General features: G+C 37.8%; 2 protein-coding genes across 2 annotated transcripts in view; both read left to right on the top strand.

Moving 5' to 3' along the window:
- The window catches only part of ASB15 (ankyrin repeat and SOCS box containing 15), a 16,733-nt gene extending 5,794 nt beyond the window's left edge, over positions 1–10,939 (top strand). Inside the window, exons 2-10 of the mRNA XM_085299707.1 lie at positions 1,310–1,447; positions 2,932–2,984; positions 3,086–3,217; positions 3,657–3,815; positions 5,556–5,801; positions 6,388–6,559; positions 6,933–7,503; positions 8,059–8,212; positions 10,765–10,939. Coding sequence (XP_085155833.1) covers positions 1,332–1,447; positions 2,932–2,984; positions 3,086–3,217; positions 3,657–3,815; positions 5,556–5,801; positions 6,388–6,559; positions 6,933–7,503; positions 8,059–8,212; positions 10,765–10,937 — 1,776 coding nt within the window. The 5' untranslated portion in view covers positions 1,310–1,331 and the 3' untranslated portion in view covers positions 10,938–10,939. The remainder of the gene's footprint in view (positions 1–1,309; positions 1,448–2,931; positions 2,985–3,085; positions 3,218–3,656; positions 3,816–5,555; positions 5,802–6,387; positions 6,560–6,932; positions 7,504–8,058; positions 8,213–10,764) is intronic.
- An 11,357-nt stretch (positions 10,940–22,296) lies between these two features.
- LMOD2 (leiomodin 2) overlaps positions 22,297–23,733 on the top strand; it is a 6,781-nt gene continuing 5,344 nt past the window's right edge. The window contains exon 1 of the mRNA XM_085299706.1: positions 22,297–22,703. Within this exon, the coding sequence (XP_085155832.1) occupies positions 22,431–22,703 (273 nt within the window). The 5' untranslated portion in view covers positions 22,297–22,430. The remainder of the gene's footprint in view (positions 22,704–23,733) is intronic.

The raw sequence follows: 23,733 nt of genomic DNA, 5'->3' as shown, positions 1-23,733 counted from the left end.
GCATCTCCACATACCGTGACTGCATTCCTATAATTCTCCCAAGTAGCCTGTCCCCTCTTCCACAGTCTGTGTACTTTCTTCTTCTGTCTGTATTTGGCCAGGAGCTCCTTGCTCACCCGTGCAGGTCTCCTGCCCCTTTTGCTGCACTTCTTACTCATAGGGATGCACCGCTCTTGAGCTTGGAGGAAGTGATGYTTGAATACTAGCCTGCTCTCCTGGATCCCCCTTCCCTCTAGGGCCTTAACCCATGAGACTCCACCACTCTATGTAGAGCCCAAAGTTCGCTGTCCTGAAGTCCAGGGTTGCAATCCTGCTTGTTGCCTTAGTTCTTTCCTGCCGGATCCTGAACTCCACCATCTCGTGGTCACTGCAGCCAAGGCTGCCCCCAACCTTCACATCTCTAGCCAGTCCCTCTCTGTTGGTAAGGACAAGGTCCAGCAGGACACCCTTCCTCGCAGGCTCCTCCACCATTTGTGACAAGAAGTTATCACCAATGCRTTGCAGGAGCCTCCTGGACTGTTTGTGCCTTGCTGTGTTGTCCCTCCAGCAAATGTCAGGGTGGTTGAAGTCCCTCATGAGAACCAGGGCCTGTGATTGTGAGGCTACCTCCAGCTGTCTATAGAAGGCCTCATCAACTCATCAACTTTCTCTTCCTGGTCAGGTGTCCTGTAGTAGATACCCACAACAGTGTCCCCCATGTTGGCCTGCCCTTTGATCTTTACCTATAAGCTCTCAKCTGCCTCTTCCTCCTCCACCCCTAGGCTCATCATCCTTATAACTGATCGTATTTGATTCTGAATAGCTGTTTTCCTCTGTAAATAATTCCTTTTTTTCTTTTCTTTTTTTTTTTACTACAAATTTTAAATGTGTATGTATTATGGTTTGTTTATGAATTGCTTGTGAATGCTTATTTTAGATTAGGAAACATTCATAAGGTTTTAACTTTGTTTACTGTTCATTATTCATGCTTTTGTAGAAATCATACATCCACTGATTTGATGACCTTAGCTTTCTAAAGAGGAAGTGTCTTGTTTTATGGTTCACACATTGTCTAATATTTATTTGTAGATGGTAAATGTAATGTGTGAGTAATAAAAAGAGCTTTTCCAAAAAAGCACGTCCAGTACTCCCAATTCAAATGTTTCCAGTGTTGTTTCTTTTTCTATCATTTTCAAACAGGAATAACTCACSAAAATATTATTAAATTAAAACAAATTTATAGAAACACCTGATTTTATTGTAAGAAATATTCAGATATACCTTCTGCAGCRTGTGATCCTTAGCAAGCATTTTTTGTGTGTATTTCAAGAGAGCTCATTATTCCATAATAAATGATGGATGAAAGTGAAGATTTGGTTGAAGATCTGCTCACTGATTATGCCATACAGCTTAGCATTCAAGAGTCAAATGCACCCAGGCCACCAGTATCTTCCAGCCATAATGACAGGTACTGTGAATTCAATACACACATGAAGAGATTATGCCATATGTTTAGAATGTTTTGAGGCACTGCTATTGTTTTAGTGCTTTATATCTTCCTAAAGAGAATTCTTAGTGTGGCCATTACCTGTCTCTCTAATGAAGCACTGTCTGAAGCAATGATTAAAAAGAGTAAACAGAATAAAATGTTGTGGGTTTTTTTTTCATCCATTTCTGAAGGATCGAACTTAAAAGACAAGAACATCTGATTTGTTAATTCTCAAACTGCTTATACAACAAAAATCCAAACTAAAATAACAACAAAAAGCCCTCAGGAATGATCCCTCAAGGATTCATACATGACTAATGATATGGTTAAGACTCGTTCCTTTGACTAGAAAATGTTGGCCTCAACTGAGCTATTTAGGGTGGCAAAAATTATCTACCTGGAGTTACTCAGGATCTGTGCTGTACAGGCAACATTCTAAAAGCTGAACAGAGCTTCTGCTCTGAATTGCCTGCTAGAGCAACCTATCTCTTTGGGATTTACAGAGAGAATTTAGGAAGATTAAATTCACTTGGCTTAACTAATATGTGCCCTTGTTTTGTTAGGCCATTTGTATTCTTTTAAAAAATATATTTGTGAAACAAAATGTGACCTTAATAGAAGTTCTTTGGTGATAATCCCATAATTGTTCTTTTTTTCTACAGAATGTTCTACCTAAAATTGACAGGGAGACGTAGAACTTTAAGTCTCCATTGACTAATTTCCTGTGAGCTCTCAAGGAAGTTTAGGTCCTCATGAGAGGCTCCTATTGTAAGACTGAAATCAATCTCTTTTTACTGAAGGCTCTCAGTAAAGCCACTAGATATTCTATTATTTGACTATTCATTTATTTATTTTCTGATCTAGTTATTGTGATGTATTCATCACCAAAATATCTCAAGGCATGAGCAAGCATCAGCATTCAGCTTCTACTACATGCAGGTTTATATGATACTGTTAAAAATATTGACAGTTCATTTTCTGAGAAAATTGTAACATTGATGCCATCAAGCTCTTTTTCATTAATGAATGTTGATATTCTGATGCCATCAAATTGTCCTTTAATAGCTAATGTTTCCGGATCTGAAAGGCCTGTTTCTGTACTTTGTGACAAATACACTTTTTAATCCACTTCTGTTCCAAACTAGAAGATTTATCAGATCACTTCACAGCTTCTGGAAACTGCTATACCAGGAGAAACGAACATGAAGAATATGCTCTGGGGATTCCTCATGAGGTCAGCTGGCAACATGAATTGCATCTAACTTAGGAACTTTGAATACTTTTGAAGTTCCACAATACAGGCATAACTGAAGAGGTCACAAGGATAATCTTGCAGCTAATGTATTTGAAGGAAAACTGGCTCCGATAAGAAGCAAATGACAAATATTGAATAAATATTTTCATGTAATACGTCTACTATTTGGCTGTATTTTCTATCTTCTGCTCTTTTTTTTTTATGATAGATTTGTACCACCTAGTGATGAAAATAGGAAAATTGTAACAGCCATAAAGCAAGGTAAAACTCTTAAAATAAAATAGCCCTTATGCAAAATTTTGAGCTTTTAGCACATGTTTTTTTTTCTACTGCATCTCATTTATCTATTGGATTTTTTTAAGGTCAAGTATTTGGGCTTCAAGACCTTGTGAAAAAGAAATACGCTTTGGATGAAGCTGATGAAAGAGGATGGTTTCCACTGCATGAGGCTGCAGCTCAGCCAATTCAGCAAATACTTGAAGTCATTTTGGATGGTGAGTAAGGTAAAGATATCACATAAGACCCAAGATAGTGGGAGCAGCAAAGGCAAGCTGCTTTTGGCAGCTGTTTTGGCAAACAATTGGCAAGCATGCACAGAAATAGGCTGGGACTGATTACTAAAGAAAGTATGAACAAATTCTTCCATGGAGCATCTTGCTATGTTGTTTAAATATCAGACAAATTTTATTTTCGGGAGGTCATATGAATTTACATGAGCAAAGAACTTGGGTCATTTCTTAATGCTTTGTTCAAAAATCTACAAATACGTACTGCAAAAATTACTATTCAGTGCTCAGTCTGGCAGTATTAGTTAGATTAAATTAAGCATAATTACTTTTAATAAAGATTTGGTATGTAAGGATTTCTGGTGTATGTCTATGTCCTAACAGCTTCATGCTTTCATTTTATCTTTTTTTGCTTTATTAACTCTAGCATCTTATAAAACAATGTGGGAATACAAAACATGTGATGGAGAAACACCATTAACTTTGGCAGCAAAAGCTGGCTTTGTGGAAAATGTAAGAACATTACTGGAAAAGGGCGTTTGGCCAAATACCACAAATGACAAAGGAGAAACTCCACTTCTCATTGGTAAYTGCCTCCTTTCCCTGTGTTTAAGCAAAAGGAATTACAGAGCTTCCCCTCAACTAAACTGGCATGTCTTATTTCTGCAGACTCAAAACCTGACTATAACAATTTACACCCATTTTTTGCAAATACTTATAACTCTGAGTAATCTTTACTCACTTAAGTACTTCTGTCGGCTTATATGTTTTAAACCATGGTCATCTTTTTAGGTGAAACTAATATCCAGCACTTTTTAAAATGTGCCCTGCATTCCGTTCAGCACTAGCTATGCCCAAGGTGATCACCAAGCTGAAACTTTGCTCTTAAGGATACTCCTAAGAGACTGATACCTATTTATTTTCTTCAAGACAACTTCTCTGTATCTTCAGATACCTTAAGGCCTTTAGCAGCTAGATCCTATTTGACCATCTTAAGGTATGAGTATTGTACAAAGAGTAAGTTGCTGCTTCAACTTTGGGGCCTGTAGTTTTTATTGGAGATTTTAAGGCTCTAAGGTGTTTCTAGAGACTTACTTTGAAATATCTTGCTTTATATTGTCTCAGCTCTTTATAGTTGTTTTAAGTCTGAAACTTCTACACTATTTTCAGCCTTTGCTATTTAATGAATCCTGGAAAGAACAACTAACACTGATGTAAAGGATACTTTCCCTTTCAATGACAATTTATTTCCATAAATATTTCCCTACACAAACTCCTGAAAATGAGGTCCATCACCTATGTATTGTTTATATGATGCTTTTGTGGTTTTATATCACTGCAGGCTGAGATGTGCAAGTAGATATTGGTCTGCATCGTGTATTTCAGTCTTAGACTCAGCATAACAGAGAATCAGGTGGTTAACACTTAATAGATGATATTCAGAGTTAGTTATGATTTAGTTATTCCTTTTAATTTTAAAACTGGTTAAAAGGTTGTTCAGTACTAACAAAGGTAAATGCTGAAGAAGTGAAATCTATCTAGTGAGAWAATTTCTACTTTCAGGTTCGTTAAATAATACTCTACCTCAAAGCAATTATGCATAATTATAAAGACTATTGCCTCTTAAATACCTTTGGCTTATATAATGGAACATTCACGAAAGTTAAATTTACTAACTCCTAATGCTCGTTTCCAACCAGTGGAGAGATCCATTATTCCTAAGGATAGTTCGGAAGTGAAATTAGACTCTTACTCTGGATCTTTTATGTAGATAAGTTCAAGTTGTAGTTATCCATGAAAATTTCAAACTTCCCCTCAAAAGAGCAGAATGTGACCTGTAAGAGTGAAAAATGYCAATTGTACTTTGGCTAACAGCAGCCACAGAGTACACCCTGGGCTTAGAGATACCAGATAACTAAGTAACGACTGTAATTTTCTGGTAGCATTATGAGGTTTGTACCATCATTCATTAATATTTGGTTCTAATACTGTATCATTTTTATTGCTCCTTTTTTTTCTAGAAATCACTACTGCTTGCTCAGAATCTGACTCAGAATCTGACTGATGCTGCTTTTGCTCTCAGTATTCCAAACTAATATATTTTACAACTTGTGCTGTAAACTTGATTTCCTGTGTAGTGGATACCACTACTTACTTACCAGTGAGTTTAATCCCCAGATTTCTAGAACTGGAAATCTTTTTAATTTCCTCGTATTAGTACAGAAGAAAACACTTTTCTAGACTTACTAAATCTTCTTTTAACTTTCAAGACAATATGTCTGAAAAATTAATTGTATCATCTTCTTCCTTTTTTAATACCTTCAAGCTATAAGAAGGCGCTCTTTTCAAATGGTGTCTATTCTGATTAAACACAATTGTAATATCCACCAGCCAAGCGTGAAACGTTGGTCAGCAATGCATGAAGCTGCAAAACAGGGTTGCAAAGAAATTGTTTCTCTTCTTCTAAAGAATGGTGGAAATGCAAATCTCAGGGATGGATATGGAGTAACACCATTAGGAGTTGCTGCTGAATATGGTCACTGTGATGTCCTGGAGCATCTTATTCATAAAGGTATGTAGTCAAATTTTTTAAAAAATGCACCTACATATATATTGTCTGGTTGCTGAGGTTTTTTGAGGTAATAATAGAAAAGGAAAGGAAGTGCATCAATGTATCAGATTTGGATTCTTGGAAGGAAAGGAAGCATATGTGAATATGGACTGGAATGATAGTTACGCGTTTCCATAATGTATGCAAAAAAGGTGATAGATTTGCTATCAATCCATTTCAGTCAAAGAGGGATTTACTGCTATATCTCTCTTTCCTTCTCTGACTTTCATTCCTTTCCCTTCGCCTGCCCTTCTTACCCTTCCTTCCCTCCAAAAGTGTATAGAATTATATTAGTATTAACTACTGAAATTAAATGTATTTTGAATTTTGAAAAACCTCAGTTAAAAGCTTCAGTTCAAAGCAGACCTCACTCAAGTGAGCATTTTCCAACACTTGCATTTGTATCTGTTCAAGATATGTTTTCCCTTTGAGGTTAAAATTTGCCACAAGAAATATTTCTTCTTTTCTTCTGAAAATGAGGAGGAAAATAATTTGTGATAACCTTCAAATTAATTGGGATATAACAATAAACTCCCTATCCTTCAAGGTGGAGATGTCCAGGCCTTAGCAGATGACGGTGCATCGATACTATTTGATGCAGCTGGAGGAGGTAATCCAGACTGCATAGCACTTCTTTTGGAGTATGGAGGAAGTGGCAACGTGCCTAATAATGCAGGACTGCTTCCCATACACAAAGCAGCTTATGAGGGACATTACTTGTGAGTATGAGTTTGGGCTTCACATTTTATTTAAGATACTCTGTGGCTAAAGGTCAAATGGGAGAAGACTGTGTTAAACATGCAAATATATAGATTTATATTTCAGAATTATCTGTATTCATTAATATGAATTCATTTTTAAATGTTATTTTAGTGCATACACTACAAAATGTGAAACTTACTACCTAGAGCTAAGTGAAAACCACTGAAACAAAATTAACACAAGATCCCATTGACATGGCTCAAAACAGATGTTTCTGTGTTGGAACCTTCTTGTGCAAAGTGTCTACTGAGTTAGCATACACCTGGATGATGGTCTGTTTTCTTCATGCAAGAGAGTGATGCCTTACTAATTCTCTTCACTGTTTTTTAGGGCCCTGAAATATCTCATTCCGGTCACATCCCAAACTGCAATCCAGAAAAGTGGGTTAAGCCCTCTTCACTCAGCAGCAGATGGCCAGAATTTGCAATGTCTAGAGCTCCTTATTGAAAGTGATTTTGATGTCAATACTCTGTTGGCTGAACATATTTCAGACAGTTATGATGATGAAAGGAAAACAGCACTCTATTTTGCCGTTTCTAACAATGACATTCTCTGCACTGAAATATTACTCAAAGCCGGTGCAAATCCGAACAAGGATCCTTTAAACTGTCTCCTTGTGGCAGTGAGAGCTGGTAATCATGAAATAGTAAGGCTGCTTCTATCCCACGGAGCAAATGTCAACTGCTACTTTATGCTAGTCAATGATACCCATTTCCCCAGTGCCATTCAGTATGCCTTGAATGATGAGGTGATGTTAAGGCTCTTGCTCAAYCATGGATACAATGTGGAGATGTGTTTTGACTGTATGCATCAAGATATCTTTGGAAATTCCTTTGTGTGGTCAACTCCAGAGGAAGAAATTCTCCCAGGATGGACTTCTTCTGTAATTAAGGATAATCCAGTAAATACATACCTTCCTTCTCTTCACTTTTCTTTTTTCATTAGCCAGTTTTAAAATTTCCAGATTATTGTGCAGAATTAAGATTAAGATACTAGCAAAATCCCCTTTTAAAAGATGTTAAAAAATAAAAGAGCCTTTCTTCAGTTTTGACTCTGAGATTGAGAAAATTATATGTGAGAAGCGACTTTAGTTTTGGGCTTGTGTATTACAGATTTAGGAAGAAAGATTTAAGATGCCACAGGGCAAGAAATTGGAATTTCTGTTTCTGTCCCAGCTGATAGAATAGATGTATTTCCAAAGAGAAATCACTGTCAAACAGAATAGTGCAGGAAATTATAGCAATGTTATCACAGATATTGGCCTTCAAACCTGTCCAGACAGCTTAAGGGATCACAGAAATTAAGCATGGAAGCAAGTGACTTTTGAAGTAACGTACCTAGGTATTAGTTTATTTCTAATACTTTAATTATCCTCTATAATTGCTTTAAAATTTGTTATTTTGGCATTGTTTTGCACAGGTTTTGAAATGATTATTTAATGTGTTTTCCCTTTCAGTTCTGTGACTTTATTGCCGTTCCTTGGTTGAAACATTTAGCAGGAAAAGTGGTTCGTATTTTCATTGACTATATGGATTATGTTCCTCTATGCACAAAAATTAAGTTTGTCCTAGAAACACAGAAGGAATGGCCAGARATACGTCAGATACTGGGTAAATACCTAACTTGCAGTTAATGACTTTATGATTTATTGGGGACTTTAACTGCCTCTAATAGGCCATATTCATCCAAAATATTTTACAGTTCTCATGTAATAGCTAAGCAGCAGGTTTTATCCTTCATCCATTTCTCACATTGAGACTTATCTTTGCCTGTTGCCACTGCTCATACGTTAGCTAACTTCACTGAGATACAGCAAGCATACACCTGSTGAGAATTACTCTCACGGAGAACGTCACTGTTCTGCGGGAAGCCCCGTCAGTCCGCTGGGACTGTTGAGGTCCTTYTCAAGCTCCGTATCAATGCATGCGTTTTTATGACACCAGCCGTTGCACCGCTGTGAGAGACAGAACATTTTTAATGAGGAATATTGCTCACATGTTTGTCTTTCTTTTTGCTCCCTTGATCCTTCAGCTCTACTCGTAGTCTGTTGAATATCTTAAGAGCAGGTTTTACATCCCAGATTATTCAGCGTTATAGGTGGTGACAGTAAGTGCACCATCACAATCGTATCATCATTTCTGAACTCTGATTTAAACGATACACATTTAGGATTGTCATTTTTAGTACACTAGTTGTATAATATCTACTGTATATGCTTTTATTTTTAAAACTCTACAAATTATCCTGGGCCTTACACCTTTGGTGACACCAAAGATAGGCTTCACCTCCCTTACCTTTAAAAATCTACAATATAAGTGTCTACATCTGAGCTACCTGTGTGGAGAAAAACTTCTAGAAAGTAACTCACCTACTGTAGACATATATTAAGATGAGATAAATTGAGATAATTATTTCTTTTCATTATTACAAGGGGAGTATGGACATCTAATTCAGTTTAATGGATATTTATATTGTGGATACCATAAGTTAGTTTAGCTGAATCTTGCTTCTTAGTTATATATCTATAGTTTTCACAGAATGGGTAAGGTTGGAAGGGACTAGATGAAGAGATCATCTRGTCCAACCTCCCTTTCCTGGGTCCAGTAGATCTTTCAAGATCTGCCAGCATCTCAGAAGAAAGCTTTGAAAGTTAGGAGTTTTTATTTCCTTTCCAATTCAGTGGTGAAATGAAACCTTTCCCATTTAAAAAATGAGCCTGGGAAAAATACACTGGGAAGCACCAAAGGAAGTGAAACTTCCTTTGATTTTAATTAGCTTCTCATTTAAGCTCATAAATAAGATCACAAAATTTGACATATTCACCTGGTAACTCAGAGTATGTGATTGCATGTTTATGTGGGATAACTTAGTCCCACATTTTGAAGGATAGTAAATTTAGATAATGCATTAGTAATACAGGATGCAATTTTTTAAAATTATTTTAAATTAATTATTTTATAGATTTTGCAATAATATTTTGAAAACATAAACATACTTTTAGATCTCCAAAACTCAATTAATGCAAAGAATGAATTTCTAATTGTCCTTAGAAAATCATCTGGCAATTTCTTTTGGTATGTGAAAATGTTTATATACCAGGATATAAACTAGACTGCTGTAGGCTTTGCATAATGAATGATCAAATTGACTGGAAAATATTCCATAAATATCCAGATGATAAACTGGGATTATGGTTTTGAMATTTAGATAATGAATTTTAATACAAGTTTTGAAGTTTATTAAACTTGCGTATTTATTGATAAAATCCTTTGGAGGGTCATCTAACACGTCTAATATAAAATAACCTTTTTATTCTTATCTATCTTTTCCTTATTTTTTCTTACACATTGTTCTGTTGGGGAAACATATAGATAGTTATTTTTGCATTCATTAATTTTAATTAACTTTTTATGTTGTAATTTTTAAATATAACTTGATTTAATATCAGCTGTTTAAGAGCAAAATATTTAGAATTAAAGCTGATACTCTATATTTAATTTTKCTGTGATAGTTTATACCAGCATATAGAGGAAATCCTTCTGACTATTGTCACAGGAACATCAAAATAATTTGATTGTCTTAAGTACTAGTACTTCAGGTATGTTGCAATGCATTGATATGTTCAGGACAGCTAAATTAAATTGAGCTCTTACAGTGATGTCAATTCTCGTATAAGTGTTTATTTAGAAGACTAAACAGTTCCAAGCATKATAAGGTCTGGTCATGTTGCCATGTTGATACAGCAGAAACTGAAAGTGCCAGGTTGTTTGCATGGCTGGCCTCGGCATCCGTTTTTTTAAGATGTGCACCTGGAGAAAGGAGAGATCTTTTACCACTCACCTTTTACTATTCTAAATAAGGTCCTGGTTTAGTTATTCAGATACTTTGGAGATGCAGTACTGTGTGCATATTTCCAAAAATGGATAATAATGTTAGGCAGATAGAGGAAAGACGAAGGTTGATTATGAAATATCAACAACATATAGCATCACATTTTGGAAGTAAAAGAATAATGTTTCATTCAGAAGTGGCAAATTAATAGCAGTCCAAGGCAATAGATTTTGATATTAATTTTATTAGAGCATGTTTTGAGATTATGAATTGGGGTTCAGTCATTGTTGATGGCACTTTTCCCACTGTTTCTTTCTTGCTATTTTTTTAGATAATCCTCGCTCATTGAAGCATCTATGTCGTCTGAAAATACGTAAACTCATGGGATTAAGGAGACTCCAGAAACTGTCATCCATGAAGAAGTTTCCACTTCCCCCAGTCCTCAGGAACTATATCTTATATAAAGAATATGATCTATATGGAGAAGGGATACATCTAGATTAGTTTTTTTTTTTTAATATTTTTTTAAAATGTGTACAATCTGTACTTTAACTCATTTCTTTACTATTTCTGACTAGTTGGAGAATTGTTTAGTTTGTTTTGTGGCTCAGAATGCCCTGATACTTGTTGTAAATAGATTTTTTTTATGGGAACAATTTTTTTTTTTTCAAAAGCTAGCATGTTAAAGCTCAATTTAAGATTTTATGTTTTAACTCAACATTGTATTATCCAATTACAGGTTAAAATTAGAATATGGAGACTATAATAATTTAGAACACTAAATGAGAATTTAGGTAAATAAAGGATAAAAATCGTGTTTAATGATTACTTCAGGAAGAAYTTTCCTGATGAACTTCTTAATGAAGATGATAAACATGATTGCTACTCTCAGTTTTTGGCATCAGATTATTAGGAAAAGAAATGTGTAATTTAATTTGGCACACTAACTGCACTTCTCTGTCATGTAATTGGCCTGAAATATGACACATTTTGTATTTTGAAAATCATGATCCTATTATAAAGGTCTCCAAAAAAATTCAAAGATTCCTTTTCTGCTGTTTTTGCATGTATGTTCCCAGGTACAGCATCTGTGCATGCAGGACAGCGTAGTATAATTCTTGGCAAAGTCTGAGAGACTTTATATAGACTTTTTAAAGAAAAAGTTTTAATGGACAAAAAAAATATATCAARCACCATATTGTTGCTTGATTAGTTGAGAAATAGTGTCATAAATTTAATTATGGTTCCTACAGWGTTGTCAGATCACTTCCAAACCTGACTAAACCACACTTTTAGCCATGCTGTGATGCACTTGGCAGTATATTTCTGTACATGCCTAGAGGGAAATACATCTATTTAAATAGTCTTTGAACTACACTATTAAAAGTGGACAGCACTTCCATCTTTTGCAATTCCACCATCCCTTAAAAAAAAAAAAAAAAAAAGGCGTTCAAAGCCCCTAAATTCACAAATTATTTCAGATGGTGGATGTCAGCATTATATAGTGCTTAAGTCAGAGCGTGGCAAAACATTTAGTCCTAGTTCTCTCTCTCTCTGTCTGTCTTTCACACACACACACACACACACACACACACAAGCAAACAAACAAAAGATCAGCTGAAGCATCCTTCTGCCCTACTCAGTGGGCTGGGGATTTTTCCCTCATTCTTCAGAATTTCTCCTTATTTTTTGTTTATTTACTGTATATAATTACCACAAATAACTTGGTTAGGGATGTAAATTCCAATTCCAGAGGCAACTTCATCAGTCCCTTYGTGGATCTCTCCTTGGTAACAACAGAAGTAACGGACCAAATGTAAAGAATAAAAATTATTGATCTGTGACATGCAGARGGTCAAAGAGATGACTTAATTATTGCTTCTGGTTTCAGTAGGATTACTAGTTGTCTGGATTTCCAAGACTTGTCCTCTGTTTTTTGTCAGAAATTTTGTCCAAGATGAAAAAGAAGTATTTGATGAATACAGTGACCACAGTATAAGAATCTGAATAGTCATGTATCTAATACAGTATACTGCAACTAGCAAAGGAAGCATGATCAAATAGGACATGATGATTTAGACAGATGATTTTAAACCCTTTCTGTGGCTAGAGCCAAATTCCATTAGTAATTTTAGTTCATGGGATGAGGTTTATATTTAGGACTCTATGCATGCCTCAGGCAATAGTGAAATCACCTCTGGCATCACAGCATTCAGCTCTAGGACAGCATATTGCCATAAATGTTAAAAATATCATGGACTAGTCCTTGAAATATCATGAGGTAAGCTAAAAAGCCATGATATTATTGGATACATCCTTTAACCAATACAACTGGAACCCTTTTTGTTGTTCGGTAGCCCGTGACAGAAGGTGGCCTAATCCTGTTTTAAAGSTTTTTTTTTCTTCAACATTGAAAATGTTTAAAATGTTTATTTACGGAAGACCTTCCCCCCCCCCCCAAAGCGTTAAAGAAATTATCATGACACGAGAAAGCATCTGGGATGCTTCTAAGACATCTCTGAACTGCAAAGGAAAGGGGAGGCAATACTTAAGTTTTAAAGGGTACATAAGGAGAGAGAGAAAGATACAGAAAGGAAACTGTTTACCTCATGTCATGCTGATGACACAGCTAGGAATTGAACACAGTCTTTTGAATGCCATATTTTGCAGCCAGACCATTAAATTTTACTTTTCTAGAGTTAAGTATGCATTGGTGGGAGYAGGAAAAGTAAGTAGTCTAGGACTGGCCTTTTTGTGAAAAGAGGAAGACAGCAGCCACAGCTGCAAGAATAAAGTGCTAGGGAAAACTACTACTTTTTTTCCTTACTTGGACTCTGATTGAACCCTTGCGATCTAGGGATTTTGTTTTCTCAGCTCTCTGGGTGTGACTCACGGGGTGCTCCATGGCAACCCAATTCCATGGCATGTCCACCCCATCAGCAAGAAGTCAGAAGTAATTAAATGGTCAGAAGTAATTAAATGCCCTGGCATTGATTCAAGCATGTTCTGTGGTAAGGACTTCTATCAGGTTGGAAACAATGTTTGAAAGCAGGGGTATAATTCAGTCTCTGTTTCTCATAAAATCTGACACAAACAGCTGCGCTAGACTGATGAGCTCTCCAAGGAGCCAGACATTCAACTGTGGTTACATCAGCCTTTGCAGCACCAGAGAGAGAGACTTTGTAGCTTTAAGTTTTTTTACAGAGCTCAGTCAAGCACCAAACTATGGCAGCAAGTTCTGGGTACGATCAGCCATTCCCTGTCAGGCCCGTAACGTTGTTGTGTGCGCTCCACACAAATTCCATGCGCTGGCTACCATCTAATCTTGGAAGCTGGTGCGGTGGATGCTTGACCCGTGCTATCAATGGGGGAAAATTGTGCTGCAGGAGTCAGCGTTCTGGCTCGGGCTCTTCATGCCTGAGCTGCTGCTTCTCAGATTATTGCTAACAGAACAGGAGTTGTGTGTGGAGAGAGAGAGTCACGAAACAGCGGTCTTTTGTGTCTGCTTTGGGGACAGAAAGAAGCCTCTAAAATACCCAGCAGTTTAGTTATGGTTTGCATGGTGAAAAGAAATAAATTCAGAGGTGTTTATCTCTGTAGAACCACTCTCTTCTCTTTTGGCTTTTCCATCTCTCCTTTCACTGTGCACCTAGTCAGCAAACAGTCTCTTGCTCTCATCTGTGTGTCCTATTCTGTGTAGCCGGTACTGGCTCTCTGGTGTACTCTGCCACAGCTCTAGGCTGTCTGCTAAGTCAGTCCCTTTAAAGCCTCCCCTGTCTACTCTTTTCCCCGTGAGCCTTGGAACGGATAGCTCTCTGCTCAGGAAAAAGGCAGCAGGAAAAGCAGAATCAGCCACAGCGGATTTCGACCTTTATGGCTCTATACCGGGCTGCTTCCCTCCCTGACCTTTCCACTCCAACTGGCTTGTCTGTTCTTCAGACTCTTTTTTTCTGCTCCCTGGAGGTAATCACCTTGATTCAAAAATCAATCTCCTGCCTCCAAATGCATGGGACAATCTTAAAAAAAAAAAAAAAAGACATTCTGATTCTTTACCAGGACAAATGCAGGATTAATCAGAAAGAAGTACATGGTTAAGTGCACTGATGTGCTGTAAAAATATTTATAGGTATATATTATGATGGGAAGCATTTGCTCTCTGAAATGCTCCGTTAAGTGTCACTCACACCGGCAAAAGATGCACCTAGATCAGGAGGAATACTCCCTGACGAATCTGTTTTTCATGGTTCTCCTGAAGAACTGTAAAAACAAGTTGCTAAATTGCTAGTAGTCACAAGGCTGATATACAACAGTGTAGCTCTGGTGACATGTATGAAGTGTTTACGTTTCATTTTTAGAATTCATATTTTCAGTAGCAGTCTTTACATTTGATCCAGTCTTAGGGTAAAACCTTCTGACTGCATATTCTGCGTATACTATATGTGGTACCCAGAATTACCATTGTCATTAATATGGGCTTCTTAAAGAACGAAGACAATACAGTAGAGAATTTACCTAMTACATCTTCTTGTTTTTAATTCCCCATGATTTTCATCATTTATTTATACTGCCAAGATTTTATATTTAGAATCTATTTTAAAAATAAAAACACACTGTTAAAAATAACTTGACAAAAAGGGAAATGCTAAACACAGAAATAAGTAACTGCCTTGCTCTCTGGGCATAAAGAAACAGAGCATCTTTTTATCTGAAGRGCAAACTGTAGGTTGTGCTAAGCCACACAGAAAAACTGGGCCTAAGGCATTCAACGAAAGGTTAAGTCCATGCACTTCTTATAATCAGTATGAATTTTTGGGCTCTCACTTGAACAGAGAAATTATTGTATAGTTGCAAATGCCTTCAAGGATAATGCAAGGCTTAAACTGGCAGATATTATATATTTTATTTTACTTTTGGGGAAAGAGTAGCTTGCGCACAGATATCTCAACAGTGTATCATTCAAACTGCACATCTAATAACTGCTTTATGTGTACATGCAATAGTTCCTCTGACACTTTCACTGCRATATAGTGGCCTCTACTTCCTCTCCAACACTGTTGAGCAATATTGCTGTGTAATTCCAAACAGCTGCTGTGTTCACCTAGTGTCTGCACATCAGTAGCGAGTGAAATGATTTCTATATATAGTTTGTAAATCTGTTGTCAATGTTTGTAAAGCACAGTGGGATTCTTCCTGAGGGATGAGAGCAGCTATATGAAAGCAAGAGCATTAAGATAGTCATTGTGTGCAATGCAGTTTATCTTTTCCTGTGTGGTAGAAACAGGCACTGAGGAAAGGGATAGTCAGCAGAGTAGGGGCGAAGCACTTGGTCTGAGCAAATCCCAGGCAGGAATGGTTTGTACTGTCAAAGATAAGCAGGCTCATTTCACACTGTTGTTACAGAACATGACAATGTACTGATACAACATGATTAAAAAGTGTTGGCTGTGTAGAAAGGAAAGAAGACTGGGAATGGGATGACCTTTATTCAGTAGAATTTATTTGTCCCCCTTGCGTTCCCTATTTTCCTATGATTCAGACAGGCAAAAGAGGTAATAAAGTCTGTTGCACCCTTGGCACCCAACTGTATGTGTTGCTGAATAATGAAATAAACCATCAGGATCAGTGAACAAAGCATACTGGGTGGCTGCACAGCAGGGACAGTGAGTTTTCCTTCCTTTAGTCAAAGGCGAAGGACTCTGTGAGTCATGAAATCTTCCTGTTTGCACTTAGCAGATTTTTTTTTTCCAGTTCTTCCCTGAAGCCAGGTTCTCCTCTTGACCAGCCTTCCGAGATGTATCCTCAGCCACTTCCTATCAGCAGCACCATCAAAACTCATTCACTTTTTTTTACTACTCATGACTCTTTTGTCTTCTTGATAAGCAAGTCAGCCTGTATACTCTCATCATCAAAATACATTAAATTAGTGGTTGCCCCATGGCTTGTTTCTGTATAGCTTTCTCTAAACTTCTGGTAAACTTCCCAGCAGCTGTTGGGAATGCTGTTTTCAAAACGAATCTCAAAACGAAACATGCACATGTTTTTCAGTGGAAGCGGATCCCTGTTTGCAATGCAGCCAGGTTGTTAAGCTACAGTCTGGATCTGGAATCTGCCTTCCCAACAGCCTGGCGTGTTCAGCTTGGATGGTGTGCTGCTGGGAATTGTATGGAAAAATCTGTCCTTGAGTTAGGATGCTGAATCTAATTCCCAAGCAATGACTGGTTTGGGTTCAAATTCATCTTTAAATTTATCTCACTTTTTCTTTCCCCAGCATGCATGAAAAAAATTATCTTTTTTTCCCTTGTGACTCCACATTTACAACATCACCAGGAAAGACGGTCTGGATAATAGAATCATCTGGCATAGAGAAAAGCAGCTGAAAAATTATTCCTTCAAATGCCTTCAGCACATGCTTTATCCTGTTTGCTCTGCTGATACCACTGTTAAATGTAGGTGATGACGCATCTTTTTAAGAACAGTACTGTGTGCACAATTTTCAAGTTATGCCAGTCTCTAGGGAGAAAGAGCTACAGCTTGTCCCATCAGTCTACCTCATGGTCCTATTTAGAAGTCAGGCAAGATTACTGACCCTCTGGCTCTTCAGGGCAGTTGCAGGGCAAGGACCAGGCGCTCGAAGGCTGTGTCCTGTGCAGTGGCTGGGCCTGGAGGGGACGCACAACGAGGAGGGAGAGAAGCCCAGGGCTGCTCTGTGAGCAGGAAGGAGAAGAGTGCGAGGGGGGATAGCGCATGGTGCCGGACAGGGAGAAGAGGGWCGTGCAGCGAGGAGAGGGCAGGAGGGAACATGCTGTGGAGGTGGGTGAGGACAGCAGGGTGAGGTATGCAGGGAGGCCCAGGCCCAGGGGTGCAAGGGGCCTGCGTCCAGGGGTGGTGAAAGCAGCCCAGCAGGAAGGAGGCATGCAAGATCATCGTGGTGGGAAGGGCAAGGGAGGAGAGCTCAAGGGAGGGGGTGCTGATGCCCACATAAGGCACGGTGTCAAGAAGAGACCGGCTGAGGAATGACGGGTGCAGAAGAGGTGGGAAAAGGAGAGAGTGAACACTGCAGATAGACAAGCAAAAGAAGAGGATGGGAAATCCCAGACGTGTGCTGTAGTGACATTGTTTTTACCATGCTCTATGGCAATTGGACCCGTTCCTGCAGTGTGGGACTGCAGTTCAAAACAAGCCAGAGCATCTGTCTGATGAGCTGTCCTCAGGCTCTGCGACTGAAATAGCCACGTCCTGGGGAGAGGCCGTATCGCACTCCTGAGGACAAGGTTGCACAACACTCCCTTTGCTTTCCTGCAGTTTGCCCTGCACCCAGCAAATGGGAAGTAGAATTTGAACTAYGGTTTTTGCCCTCCTCAGGTATGAATAGCACCCATCAGGTGTTGATCACATCCTTTCAATGACAGGGCCATCATGGCCAAAGTGTAGAAGCTTGTGARGAGCAAAACAAAATTTCGTGAACTGTTGCTTGAAACATTTCATTGCTTGGAAAGAGAGAAAAGATGAACATTTAGATATGTYCCCTCTTCTGAAACCTATAAAATAGATCACTAGGTTAGAAAAGTTTGGAAAGTCTTRTCTAAAATGTAGCTGCTGATGAATGGATTCAGTCCCACTTTAAGCCAGAAACTTGCATGCCAAGCATCTGAAGTGATTAAATGATTCCTGCTCCTATAAAATGCGTTTTCTGTTCTTTAGTTTTCTCTAGTTTTAGTCCAGAGACTGAAGGAAACATGTATATTGTCATTTACATTGTAATATGTCATTTTTGTTGACTGAATGATGAATTTTTGTGGCCTGCAAGTGTAATACATGGTCTATTCCCTGCATTCAGGGTTTCAGCCATGTATTAGGGACAATAATCTGGGTTTTCTGTTAACATGTGGCAAAGCACTTGRGAGGACTGACCCGAAACAGCTGTCAGTGCAGCCATTATAACATCTACATATGCTGTATACATCTAGCTCATGCTCCACTCTCATTGCATCTGTATCAGCAGGAAGTTCATTGTGCCACCACTTCTTTCAGCCAGCTCACACCTCACTAGCACAAGATCCCCTCCTAAGCCGGTCAGAATCTCAGAATCACAGAATGGCTGAGGTTGGAAGGGACCTCTGGAGATCAAGTAGTCCACCTCTCCTGCTCAAGCAGGATCACCTAGAGCATGTTGGACAGGAAAATGGTATCACACTTTCAACTGGAATATTCCAGGAAATAAAATATCAACATTATGCATTCTTTCTTAGTAAGAATTGTACAGGAAGCCACATGAGAAATTGATTTATAACACAGTTTTGGATTTTTCTTTTCTTTCTCTCTCTCTCTCTTTTTTTTTATAAGGTAGTAGTTTAGGAGATGCTTTTAAAAATTCCCAAATTATATCCAAAATAGTGTATTAAAAGGTTATTCAAAAAGCAAAACAAACCTTCAGAAGCTAGACAYTCAATCACTCAACATTAGTTCAAAACACTGAGGTTTCTAGCTGMCCCTTGCCTGATTCTGTACCTAGAATGGGAAATGTGCTGGGATGTTCAGACTGCTGTTTATCTCATTTTCTGCAGAAATTGGAACACGTATAATGTCTCAGAAATTGAACTGTTAGAATGAAAAGTTTCATGCTGGAATGCTAGTACTAGGAAAACAAAATTACCACTATCTTTACAAGAAAGCTCCTGAGAGAAGTCAGTTAAATAGCTGATGCTCACAGGAGCTGAGCACTGAGCAGCTGAAGTGCTGCGTAATTATGCCAAGTATTCTGAAAAAGTGAATCCTGAATGTTTCATAAAGAGCACTTCAACTTAATAGATACTTTTGGTCTTAATGTCTCTACCTCTATTATTCATCTTTACAATGGAAATARTATCACCAGCTCTCCTGAAGGGGCTCATGGACAAATAAAGTCATTGGTAATCTTAGTGTGCTGAGAAGGRAGGATAAAACAAAATACTGAAAGGCTGTTTGTTAAATGTGCGTGATCTTTCCTGTACACYGAACAAGACTAAGGCTCCTGGGGACTCAGGTGTCCAGGATCAAAATATATGACTRCAGACTTAGGAAGTTAAGAACTGTGTTGCAATGCACATCAACAGGTCAGTGATAAGAAACATAATTTCAGTGTTTGCTGACTTGTGAATACTTGATTTTTTTGGTCTTAGCATCATTTGTGTGTATGTAATATGTCATATGTTACTGATTTATTATTYTTCTTGCAATTGTTCTAGAGAGCGCTTTAAAAGTTGGGTTTCACCCTTATCCATCTGCCTATAAAGAATGGGTCCTAAACTATCATGAATAAAATATACAGCATTAAGAAGAACACAAACCTCTCATAACCTCATCCAAATGTGTCAATCTCCCCTCATCCAGGGCARACACTTACAATAAAATAGCTTGTCTATATTTTTTAGCATCCCTAAAATCCATTGGATTTTGTATATAGAAAACCATTGTCACTGGCCTAATGTCATATCTTGCAAGAGTAGCAATGATGGGAATGTTCATGTCACAGTGAAGGGCTGGAAGAAATCATCCTTTGGTATATTATTTTAAAAATAAGCAACATGTTCCTTTTTGAAGGTTGTTTGAGTTTGGAAAAACAGAAATAGGAAATGGATAGGTTAGGCAGCTCTATATTTTGTGGCTTGTACTGTGGGCTCTCAACCCAGGAAAGTTCTGAGACTTAGAGACTTCTTTTTATCTGAGAAAAAAAGGAAAAGTAGAAATCAAAGGAATTCCAGAAAACAACATATTTGAATAGATTTCATTTTGACTTTGTCAGTATATTTTTGCTTTTACTATTGTACATATTTTTGTTGTACATTATTTTCGTACTTACAAAATATGATACATTTCAAACATCATTTCTGTTTYATTCAATCAGTATTCTCCAAAAGAAAATCTGTCCAGTATATTTTTTWAACCTGCTCCAACTAAAATGTTTACAAAAGATGTTTCCTGCAAAAATGTTCACAAAAAATTTAATTTTATTGTGCTGCTTCTCCAGTAAATCAAATGATAACAAAGCAAACCATTGTCCTAGTGATACTGAAGAAATAAAATTGATTGAAGTTCTGATATATACATTTAATTAATTCCAACATCGCAGTACACAATGCAGGGTTAAGAGAAAAAAAAGTACTTACTTATTATTTATTTCTTTTGTTTCATATTTTACAGAAATTTGGTCTAAGCATCATTTTGCAAGTCTAGTAAGAAAAATGAATGGAACCTCTACTCACAGTCTCATYTAGACACATCTGACCCAAGTTTCTTATTCTTTGCAATATTTTATGAAATCAGGATGGTAACACTCAGATCTTCCTAAGCCAAATTATTTTGCATATTTCTCATTTTATGCAAAGATTTGGTCAATACAAATAACCTACAAATATTTATTTTGATTACAAATGCACAATATTCTTTAGTCTGCTTTATTAATATTTCCTGTTTTACGAAAGCTTAAACTTYGATTCCACTGTTTTAGCAAACCAAAACAGATGAAATTCACACAAAAAAGTGATAAGAGGAAAAATGGAATTTATTAACCAAATCTGTCCATGAGAATCATGCTGAATCTCCTCTGTCCATTGCTAGCAAAACAATATGCATAATAATAAAAATAAATGAACAATYTGGCTAAACATCATGCACTCAATAGTAACAGCTAATCCCTACTAACCAAAGAGAGATGATCCTGGACAGGAACAAYAGTCCAAATTCTTTTCGCTTCCTCTTCCGTTAAATGGTCTGTTAAAATATTAACTAAGAATAGAAACACCAGGTTTTATCATTTATTAACATTAACATTTATCATTACTGATATGCTCCTACTTTACTATATCAAAGCCAATCTTTTCGCTCTCTCTCTTTTTCCCYCTCACACAGAAAGAGGTTTTGGGGCATTACTGGCCTCAGTGTTTCAGAAAAACATCTGTAGCTGGCCATCATTCACTTACATTGGATGACACCTATCCATTAAAAGATAATATCAGAATAATATATCATTTATTAGAGGACATGAGAACGTATATACTCATATAAAAATAGGATTTAAGGGCACTCTCTAGCTGCAAACCAATGGGCTACAGGAAGCGACAGCCTTTTAACAGAACGGCCACTAGAGGCCTTCATTTGCTAGATTCTGACAGRTTTAATAGCCAGAATTATGTTGTTTGCAGAGGGCCCAGGTCTGTGCATAGACCCTAAAGCTCTGTGAAATTCTGTTAACTTCAAGCAGGGCAATGTAATCCTCCATAAAAAAAAAAAAAAAAAATTGCATGAGCTTCAAATAAGCATGTTAAGTTGATTCTCCCACAGATCGTTCTTGAAAAGGAGAATCAATAAATAATCCAGTTGCGTGATTTGTCACAGGCTGGGCATGACATTGCCAGAGCGGTGCTTCCTGCACACTTCGGCACGCCASCCTTCTCCGTCCGTGTTGCATTCCTACCGATTACAACGTCTTCCAAATGCCTCGGCGCGATAACGGTATAGCTCCACGGGATAGCCGTGAAAATGAGAACAACTTCACTGCGCAGCTGGGAGCTCGTTTTATTTCCAGCCCCTGGGGCAGCTCAGGATTAAATGTATTTTTATTGTTCTTTCTCTACGGTTGTTTGAATAAAAGTCAATGTAATTGCGCCTGTGATTTTATTTCCTGCCGTTCCCCTCTGTGAAGTTGGTATTCTCCCGGTAGCAGGCTGCTCTAAATATGGCAATGGTCAGTGTGTCAATAATCCCCCTCTTCAAGAGACCTACAAACACTAGTGTTAGGACATTCTTTCTGTTCAGATGTCTAGCTGACGTCTGATGCCTAAAACAGAGCATGCTTTCATCCCTTCGCGCATTGTCGTAAGCCCCCGATGATTACTCTTAAAAGGGTGCCTCAGCTAGGCAGGGAAACAGTTGCTGACCAAACGAGACACAGCATACTTGATTCAGCCTTCTTGAATGCCTAGTCATTTTAGTTTTATATCAGCCTGATCAAACGGGACCATGTCCACCTTTGGCTACAGAAGAGAGCTCAGTAAATATGAAGACGTTGATGAAGATGAGCTCCTCGCTTCTCTGACCGAAGAGGAGCTGAAGGAATTGGAGAGGGAGCTGGAGGACATAGAGCCCGACCGCAACCTGCCAGTGGGACAACGGCAAAAGAGCCTGACCGAGAAAACCCCAACAGGGACTTTCAGCAGGGAAGCCCTGATGGCCTATTGGGAGAGGGAGACCAGAAAACTCTTAGAAAAAGAAAGGCTGGGTGCATGTGACAAGGTACGATACTAAAGCTTTCACTGGTTTCTAAGAATGTTTTGGCTTGTCTTAGCATAGTGTGATCTCACTGTTTTTATTTTCTTTCAGTTTCTTTCAATATTTTTAAGAATGTTGTTACTGATACTTTTGCATTTGCTAAAGTGCTTTATATTAATTAGCTCAGAGAGTCTTTGCTCTCTCTCTCTGGAAGTACCTTAAAGCTGAGTTGAGAGCAAAAGAAAATCCTGTAAAAAACTATCATTAGTGATTAAAATAATATAAGAATACAGTTTTAAAGGACTAGGTATAAATTACTTCTAGGTAGTGATGTAGATTTTTAGGTAACTTTTGATGTTGTTTGAAAGATAATAGATTGTTTTTTTCTTTCCTTAAAAAAATATATGTATATATAGATTGCTAAGAAGCACGTCAGGAAGGGAATTCTAAATACAAAATATGTCAGAAGTGGAGTAAGGTGGCCAACAGACTTTGTGCTTGCTGCAGATGAGGTGCACAGCAGTCAGCAGGCTTAAGTTGCTCTGGTTTTGCTGAGCACCTTCAGCACAGCGCAGCGTTCTTCTGGCAACCACTATCAGAGGGTAGTTGTAGAAGTTACATGAAAAGTGGCCTGGCATGGAGTAATTAGTCAAAGTATTTATCTATATTCCTCAAAAAGCAATCAATAGTATTTGTTATGCAATTTGCCCCCCCAAAATATAAATTACAATAATAAATGCTTGTCCTTGAGCTACGAATGACCAGTATAACTTGGCAGGACTGAAGGTCTCAGTCCGAGAAACTGATGAGTGTTTTCAGTCTAACTTCAGCCCATGCTGGCATCTCCTGGGCCACTGCAAAAACAATTTGTGAGACTGCATTCTTTCAAAAAGCAACTTTTGTTTTTGCATTGGCTCCATGTATTTTCAAAGCAAAGCGAAGATATTGGGATGTGCGTAGCTCATTGACTTTTATGTACTGCTTCATATCAAATTCTGACTCTGCTAATGGAGACAAGTTTGCTTGTTTCTTTCTTTCTTTTTTCTTTCCTTTC

The sequence above is a fragment of the Rhea americana genome, unplaced genomic scaffold, assembly GCF_003343005.1.
Source record: "Rhea americana isolate MKP2758 unplaced genomic scaffold, rheAme1 scaffold_152, whole genome shotgun sequence".
Taxonomy (NCBI): domain Eukaryota; kingdom Metazoa; phylum Chordata; class Aves; order Rheiformes; family Rheidae; genus Rhea; species Rhea americana.
The sequence above is the reverse complement of the archived record's forward strand: the minus strand, read 5'-3'. Positions and strand labels throughout refer to the sequence as shown.